General features: G+C 57.7%; 3 protein-coding genes across 3 annotated transcripts; 2 read left to right on the top strand and 1 right to left on the bottom strand.

Annotated features, from left to right (window-relative positions):
• Positions 1-28: 28 nt before the first annotated feature.
• Positions 29-2,067, bottom strand: BO95DRAFT_482951 (putative cytochrome P450; the record flags this gene model as incomplete). Its single annotated transcript, XM_025590272.1, has 4 exons — positions 1,762-2,067; positions 1,600-1,704; positions 1,414-1,542; positions 29-1,333 (listed from the first exon to the last, which is right to left on the bottom strand). The coding sequence occupies exons 1-4, from the start codon at positions 1,882-1,884 to the stop codon at positions 29-31; spliced, it is 1,662 nt and encodes a 553-aa protein (XP_025441179.1). The 5' UTR covers positions 1,885-2,067.
• An 804-nt stretch (positions 2,068-2,871) lies between these two features.
• Positions 2,872-4,765, top strand: BO95DRAFT_415755 (cytochrome P450; the record flags this gene model as incomplete). Its single annotated transcript, XM_025584365.1, has 4 exons — positions 2,872-3,037; positions 3,157-3,208; positions 3,273-3,983; positions 4,051-4,765. The coding sequence occupies 4 exons, from the start codon at positions 2,872-2,874 to the stop codon at positions 4,679-4,681; spliced, it is 1,560 nt and encodes a 519-aa protein (XP_025441180.1). The 3' UTR covers positions 4,682-4,765.
• Positions 4,766-5,514: 749 nt separating this feature from the next.
• BO95DRAFT_474247 (NAD(P)-binding protein) lies at positions 5,515-8,631 on the top strand (the record flags this gene model as incomplete). The annotated part of the gene is made up of 6 exons (XM_025589788.1): positions 5,515-5,701; positions 6,103-6,463; positions 6,532-6,624; positions 6,711-6,852; positions 6,919-6,977; positions 7,506-8,631. 6 exons carry the CDS (start codon positions 5,515-5,517, stop codon positions 8,629-8,631), a joined length of 1,968 nt encoding a protein of 655 aa, XP_025441181.1.

Genomic DNA, 8,631 nt, shown 5'->3' on the forward strand with positions numbered 1-8,631 from the left:
CCCCCCTCCATCAGAACTAACGAACTACCTAACAAACCCCAGCCAAAGCCCGTACCCCCCTCTCCCGAAACAACAACCCCGCCCCAGCCTTGGGCACAATCGCCGAGCGCCAGTAGAAATACCTTCGCTCGTCTTTGGCCGTCTCCACCATCTTAACCTCATACCGCAGCAGGATCTGCGCGAGCACCAGCTTCAGAAGCAACGATGCATAATACCGTCCGGGACAGGCGCGTTTGCCCAGCCCCCAGATGGGGAAGGTGACGTCTGCGTCTGTGAAATCGGAGGATGTTGTTCGTGTCGTCGGGTTCCGGGTACCTTCGTTGACCTTCTCGGGATCTTGGGGGATGATGAAGCGGTAAGGGTTGAAGGTGTGCGGATCGGCGTAGAGATCTGGGTCGCGGAGGATGGGCTGCAGCGGGATGCAGGCGACGTCGTTCTTTGCGAGGGTGGTTCCGTCGGCCAAGGTGAATGGTTGGAGGACTTTGCGGCGCAGGGAGATGGAATCGGTTGGGTGCAGGCGGGCGGATTCTTTGAGGAAGCTGGTGAGGAGGGGGAGGTGGTTGGGGTTGATTTCTGATTGTTGGGTGGTGGTGGTGGTAGTGGTGATGGTGGTTGGTTGGGGCATAGCGGCGTGGACGACCTCGTCGCGTAGTGCAGACGTGAACTCGGGATGCAGGCAGAGGTCGTCTAGGGCATAGAAGAGACACATGGCTGGTTGGTGGACGGAGGCGAACCACACGCCTAGCAGGACCTGGATGATGCGCTGGGCCGGCCATTCGTGTTGCTGGTTCTTGCGCGCGGCCGCGTTGACGAAGAATTGGATGCAGTCTGCATGTTCCGGGGCAGTGGTGGTGGTGGTGGTGGTGCTGGTTTTGCGGATTCGCGCCTCGACGACGGGGGTGAGGCGGTCGAGCAGGATCTTCAGCGCTCGGTGGCGGCGCATTAGATATGGCGCTGCAAAGGGCGCGACCCACGCGGGGAGCAGGCGCAGCGCTTCGGCGGTTTCCATGAGGTGTTCGGGGTACTCGAGCGCGGCGTCGAGGAAGACCTGGTCGCTTGAGACCTCGGGCCCGAAGAAGACCAGGGCGTTGGCGGCGGTAATCAGGCGCTTGGCCATCGGGAAGATTGGCACTGCGCGCCATTCTCCGGACTGGGGCTTGTGGGCTGTGATCTCTGCGGCGAGCGCTTGGACTATGCAGTCGTGCAACGGCTGGGTTAGGGCTGGCAGGTGGGATCGCAGCTCCGCTTGCAGGGCTCGCTGGTGGACGGTCCCGTTGGCGCTCATGCAGTCGTCGTATTCGAGGCCGTTCATGGTATACTTGGGCTGGAACATCTGTTCTTGTTGAGATGAGAATTAGAAAGAGGAGGCTTGATCAACACAAAAGCAAGGAAGAAAGTCGGACAGCGACGTACATCTTTCGCCAGAGCATGTAGGGACAGGTACGTGTCTGGCGCCTGCACCAATTGCTTGATGTGCTCCCTGGAGGAGAACTGGACTTGATATCCTTCTGGTGTGCGCACGGCATAGGGACTATTTTTGATCTGCGCATCGCAGTCTTAGCATTTCCTGCGCCGTTTCCTCTGAGATCAACCACTTACGTGTGCCTTCTGCACAATCTCCGGCCCCTTCAAAAGGTATTGAAGCTGGTCAACGACCCTGAGGATATAGCTGGAAGGCTCGACAAGAACAACATTATGACGTATCTAAGGAATGGGATTAGCGATTTTCCTCTCTCGTCGTCGGCGACCGATGCACAGTACCGATTCTTGGGACTCGGACTTGGCTCTTAATCTGTGAACACACAACCAGCAGCAGAGCAGGAGGAGCAGTACGCTCCCGAGAGAAGCAACTCCCATCTTCGTCATTATTATCGAGAACAGCATGCCCACTCCTAGTCAACTGTGCACAGCTACAAAATCACGAGGAGGGAAAGACGCACCACCCCGCGAAAGGTACAGTACTTACGATTACAAAAGAAGCAGGCAACGCCACCTCCGCTACTGCTCACTCACTATCTATCATTCGTCGTGAACCGTGGCCTGATAACGGCCGTCGCTACTGCGGGGTATACGCCTCTGATTATTTCCAGCTCCAAAAAAAGTACGAGTAGCGAATACCACGCTTATGAATGCAAAGTCCTAGATGGATAGGAGCAAAGTGAACCGTGGCCAAGCTATCATCCTCCCGTCCGGAATCAATGCCAAGTTTGGCACGGGGCCAGCACGTTCTGCAGGGGTCGGGAAGTCAATGGCTCACTGGCTCTGGTAAGCGCTTAAGGCACCCTACGCTAAATTCCAACGTGCAGAAAATACGAGGCTCAGGATTTAACTTAAGTAAGTGCTGGACTACCCCGCTCGGGGGGTTTTATTCTCATTCGCGATCGTGGGGAGATGCACGCACATGGCAGAACATCGAACATCTTGATTGGCGCCAAGCAATAACACCAGAAACGGCCACTCTCTCGTGATCACTATATTTGGACGGGCCCCTATGGTTCCTCAGCCGCATCACAAGCAGGCTTTTATGTCAAAAAAGATAAGGCTAGTCGCTCTCGCCCGTGGCGGCGGAATAGTCCGCGTATATTGGCTGTGTTATCGTGGTGCGCGGCCAGCTCGACGTGGCCAAAGAGAGAGGAGACGGAGTTACCGGCTGCGCCGTTGGGTTGACGACCTAGGTAGTATGTACTTTCAAATCCCTATCCTGGTCTGCAGCGCCAAGGACGTAAGTCGCAATGTGATAGCGCAGCAGTAGCGTGCATCCTTATCAGGAAAACCGGCTGCTCGATATAAGGGTACTCCTTTAAGGGAATTAGGAGGGGTATGTATCCTCACCCTCCTACCTTTTACATCTGTCTCAGTACCATCTACATCATGCTGTCTGTACTTACCGATTTTGGGTTTATCCAGGATCAATTGGGCCTGTCCCATCTGGTCGGAGGTGGTGTCGTCCTTCTCGTGATCTGGCGCCTATGGCGGTTCACCGTTCGCCCGTTGCTCAACCCTGACTCGCCGCGCGAGGTTCCCTATCTGATTCCGAGTGAGTGCTGAACATGACAGAATGGCCGCTTCCTCGATTGCTGACCAAGGGAAATAGTTGTTGGTACGGTTGGTTCGCTCGGACCCTTTCTTGACGGCGCTAATGACTCGGCGAAAAAGGCCATGCAGTCCCCATGCTAAGGAGCCCCCATGCATTACTATCATCCGCGATGTGAGTTGTCCATTCCAAGCTTGGCATTGTACTTAGCATTACCTAAGTGATTGTGGCATCGTAGCAAGGATTGCAAGGGCAGTGGAGAACCAATTGCCATCAATGTCTTCGGCCAGAAAATCTACTTCGTCCTGTCTGAACAAGATGCCACCGCCGTGCTTAGGGAACCACCCCAGCTGACACATACGGAGCACTTGAAAAACCTTCTCATGGGCCTTGGCTGTTCGGAATCGGGGATCTCGGAGATGGATCACGATTCCGAACCCAAGGCCCCGCCGTTGGTTCTGGTCGCAGAGGAGCTTATGAGGAAACAGCTCCTTGAAAAGTCTTTAAGCCCGGAGATCCTTGCTCGGTCCTTGGAGGTCCTTGAGTCCCATATGCGATGGGATCGACTCGAAGCACCGACTCTTCTTCATAGCTCCGAAGATGGGCGGGAGCGAACGGTCTCGCTGTACAGGTGGGCGCAAACGGCGATCATCCACGCCGTCACGACGGCTTACTTTGGAAATGCCATCTGGGAGCTCTCACCATACATCGTCGAGGACCTTGTGTGTTTGGAGAGCGACCTGTGGATCCTGTTATTCAAACTACCTCGACCATGCGGCAAGGAGGTCCGCGTGGCCAGAGCGAGGGTGCTGCGCTGCTTGGTGGACTACATGCGTCTGCCTCCCTCGAGCCAGCAGGAGCAATCCTGGGCTGTCAGAAACTCGATCATGGAGATGCGGCGCCGCGGACTGAGTGAGGATGATATGGCGTCGTATCTGCTGATGGTCCTGTGGGGGCAAGTTTCCCTCAACCATCTTGTTATCCTCTTTCCTCTTACAGAGCTAACCCCCCCTCAGCTCCAACGCAAACGTCTTCAAACTCCCCTTCTGGCTCCTCGCGCACATCTGCACCAACCAGACCCGTCTGCAAAGAGTCACCACCGAAGTCGCCACCCTCTTCGCGCAGAGCACCGCCGCCAACGAACCGCTGGCCGCCCTCGCCCTGCGCCTCGAGCAGAACCCCCTCCTCTCCGCCCTCTACAACGAGACCCAGCGACTGACCATGAACTCCAGCTCCGCGCGCAGCGTCGAGAAGCCCCTCACCGTCAACGGCCGGACCTTCCAAGCCGGCGCGCACCTGCTCGTGCCCTACCGCCAGCTCGCCATGTCGCACCCCGTGCTCGGCCGGGACTGGGACCGCTTCCTGCCGGAGCGGTTCCTCGACCACCCGGGTCTGGCCCAGAGTAAGAGTTTCCTGCCGTTTGGCGCGGGGAAGCACAAATGTGTGGGGCGGTATCTGAGCAAGCGACTGTCGCTGACGTTTGTTGCGCTGGTGGTGCATCGCTTCCACGTTGTGCGGGCGCTGGACGGCGTTCCGGCGGTAGGGTTCACCCCGGTCTCGTCGGGGCCCGGCGGGCCTGTGAAAGGCGGGGATGTGCGGGTCGTGATTGCGCCCAAAGAGGACGGGTTATTGCACGAGGAGAAATAATGATCAGCTTGTTTGTTGGTTGAGCATAGAAAATTTCCACTGGTGCTATCTATTTTCGGAGATGCTTAGAGCGCATTGTTCGAGTGTACTATGGTATTGCGTGAGTTTATTATCATTCTTCCCGGTCCAGCGGGGAGGAGGTTGGGCCAGGAAAATAGCATAAGGTGGCTGAAGATAAGCGGGGCTCTCAACTGCCGGAGCAACAAGCACCGCAGAGGGCGGGACAGAACGGGTAATGTCCCCGCGAGAAGCCCTGTAGGAAGATTGAAGAAAATAAAACTGGCATCTGAGACCGAGATTCGCTGACTGGTTCGCTCGTGGCAAGGTGCAGGAATGCACCTCATGGTGATTAGAGGGATGCCGCACTGAGGGGTTCTTCCTGCAGCCACGCTCTTGGCACGAGAGTCATTCGCTGGCCATGCAGCTGAGTACTGTATTGTATATTAAGCCTAAGCCTCACAACTCACCCCAAGCCTTGCATGTCAGCAAAACAGCCTGAATTTAGTCGGCTGGCGAAGTTTTTGGACCCCAACGGTCAGCATCTACCCTCCATCAGGCCTCCTAGATTCTCTGGTGCACTGTGCAGTTTTATCGCAAGTTCCGGCCCATGATGGATTCGACAGAGGCTGGCTTGCATGACGACCGCACGGTTCGTCGAGCTTGGTGTGCTTTTCGCCCGTGCTGATCTGGCTCGCCCCCCACCCTTCCTCAATCCTTCAGCTGTCACGACGATGTCTGATGAGAGGGAGATGGTCTTTAAAAATCCAAGAGCCCTTCCCTTCAGACCGTAAGGTCTGCTGCTCTGCTGAGCAACCCGTTCCAGTGCTCTGGCCATGGATTATTACAACACGCCAGCCGCCGCCCCGCCGCCCGGGGTGGTCCCCAACTTCGTCAACCCGCCATCCCAGCGGACGACGATCATCGTGCTGCAGTCGATTTTCCTGTTTCTGGCGCTACTGGCGGTGTCCGCCCGCGTCTGGGTGCGAACAAGTATCATCAAATTCTGGGGCGCCGAAGACAGTGGGTATCCCCTCAGGCTCTGCCCCACATGGCTAGATATGGGACTTTGCTAAGAACGACAAAACATGTAGCAACCTGCATCCTTGCGGCAGTAAGTCGATTTGACCGGATATCGCTATCGCAATCGCCCAGTGCAGGATGCTAAGTCACACAGTGCGGCTCGATCGCGCACATGACGCTCTACACGCAGAGTGAGACTTCCCCACTGCCACCAAGTCATATTCCAACCGTAGCCCTAAGCTAAACAGCCCGTGCACGACAGCCCTACCCCTAGGCATCGGACGACACATGTGGGACGTGCGAGCCATCAACCTCATCGATCCCTCCTCGACCCGCGTACGTCTTCCCCCACCTCAAAAGAACACAAAAATCTAATTAAAAACCACAGGTCCTCGACGCAGGCGGCATCACCTTCCCATGGACGGTCTGCTTCGCCAAGATCTCGATTCTGTTGCTGTATAAGCGCGTGTTCCCGCTGCACCGCGAGATCGTCGCCGTCTGGATCGGCATCGTGGCCGACGCGGTGCTCTACACGTTCTGTATTGCCGTCGCCATCGGCAGCCTGGTGCAGTGCGCGGAGCTGTCGCAGCTGGAGGCCCCTTACTGCAAGTTCACCTCCGGGACGATGATCACGATCCAGTCGGTGATCAACGTGGTGACGGACTTCTACGTGCTGCTGCTGCCCATCCCGCGGCTGCTGAAGCTGCAGGTCAGTCGGCGGCGGCGGATCGGGCTGCTGGTGACGTTTATGAGTGGGCTTGGGTAAGTGCGCCCCACATAGTCATGATGTTGAGTTTGAGCGCTGACTGAATGTTGGATGTACCGGACAGAGCCTGCGCGGCTAGTCTGGCGCGGCTGGTGAATTTCCAGCTGAATGATAGCTCGGATGTGTTTTGGACGACGGGGCGGAATGCTCAGTTTACGTACGTCCCCCCCCCCCCCCCCCATCTGGATCAGTGGACTCCGAGAAAGTGAAGAAGGCTAGGGAGCTAATTCCGGTCTCATGCAGGATCGTCGAGATGAACATCGCCATCATCGTCGCCTGCGCTACCTCCTTCCCCATGTGCTTCGCGCGTCTCCGCTCCCTCACCTCCTCCTTCTACAACTCGGCCGTCTCCCTACTCCAAAGCGGCAGCCGGGAGACGCCCAAGGTCAGCGAGACGGGGGACGCCGCGGTGCGGAGCCACCTGTCCAGTAAACGGCGGCCGGGGACCCAGAATTGGGAACGGCTGAAGAATGGCAAGGGGGACGGGCGGATGGACTCGCAGGAGCTGGAGTTTTTGACGGATAATCCGGTTTAGCTGGTTGCTCATGCGGAGAAGTGGGAGTCAAGATACTGCTACGTTTAGAATATACTAGGTACCTACATAGTCTCTTATGGTCAACCGGGGTCTTGTGTGATAGAGGCGATTGATTGGGACAGTAATTAGGGCTGAGTAAGCACATGCTAACAAACTAACTAACTTCCACCGGGATTTAAGTGTAGTAAAGTTAAGTAAGATGAGGCAAACGACAAGGGTCGTATCGTAGCCCCCTGATAGGTGTGTCTCATGCAGGGATACAGTATACATCCCGCAGGTGGTGCACTTCCACTTATTCTTAATCCAGTTAAGCCGACAGCTGCTTAGCGTACAGCGTTTCTTTGTGAACGTGAACGTGCTCGTGCTCCTCCACAATAAAAACAAGCACTTTCCCCTTTCCCCCTCAGCTCCCTACTCCTAAACTCAAACCTTCCCCCACTCAACCTCCCATCCCCCTCTCTCCCTTACCCCTAACTTCAACATAAAAAAATGACCACCCTCAGCCCCGTCCTCGTCACCGGCGGCAACGGCTTCATCGCCTACCACATCATCGCCAAGATCCTGGAGAGTGAACCGGAGTGCACCATCCACTGCATCGACGTGAACACGCAGCGTAACCGCCACGCGGGGGCGAACGTGCACTACCACCAGGGCGACATGGCGAGCGCGGCGGACGTGCAGCGCATCATGCAGCTGGCGCGCCCGGCGACCATCTTCCACACCGCCTCGCCCGAGTTCTCCGACGAGCCCGAGTCCGCCTACCGGGGCATCATCGTCGACGGCACGCACCACCTCCTCGCCGCCGCCTGGGCGGTGGGCACCGTGCGCGCCCTCGTCAACACCTCGACCTCGGGCGTCATCAACGACAACCACACCGACCTGGTCAACGCCGCCGAGGACCTGCCCATCCTGCGCCCGCCCGCCCAGCAGCGCCTCTACTGCATCGCCAAAGCGGACGCCGAGGACGCGATCCAGGCCGCCAACCGCACTGCCGCCCCCACCTCCGCCGCCGGGGCCGACGACCACGGCATCCTGACGTGCGCCATCCGCCCCGCCCTCGCCTTCGGCGAACGCGACCACGGCACCCTCGGCAAGATGTACGCCGTCGCCCGCCAGGGCAAGCTGCGCTTCCAGATGGGCGACGGCCGCAACCTCTACGACTTCGTCTACGTCGGCAACCTCGCCGACGCCCATCTCCTCGCCGCCCGGGCACTGCTGGCCGCGTGGGGGAAGCCCGCCCCCGCTGATAGAAAGGTCGACGGCGAGTGTTTCCACATCACCAATGAGGAGCCCTGGCTATTTTGGGATTTCCAGCGCGAGGTGTCCAGGTTGGTGGGCAGGCCGGTCAGGAAGGAGGATGTGGTCGTGATCCCCAAGTGGGTGGGGTTGACGATTGGGTTTGTGAATGAGTGGGTCGCTTGGGTGGTTTCCGGGGGGACCAAAAAGGCGAATATGACGAGGGAGGGGATTCGGTTTAGTACGTTGGTCAGGACGTTGAACGGGGGCAAGGCGAGGAGGGTGTTGGGGTATTCTCCCAGGATTGGGGTGCGGGAGGGGTTGGAGAGGAGTGTGAGGTGGTTTGTGGAGAATGGGGGGGGGGCTTTCGAGATGTGGTCGGTGTCTTGGTAA

This window comes from Aspergillus brunneoviolaceus (genome assembly GCF_003184695.1).
Source record: "Aspergillus brunneoviolaceus CBS 621.78 unplaced genomic scaffold BO95scaffold_42, whole genome shotgun sequence".
NCBI lineage: Eukaryota > Fungi > Ascomycota > Eurotiomycetes > Eurotiales > Aspergillaceae > Aspergillus > Aspergillus brunneoviolaceus.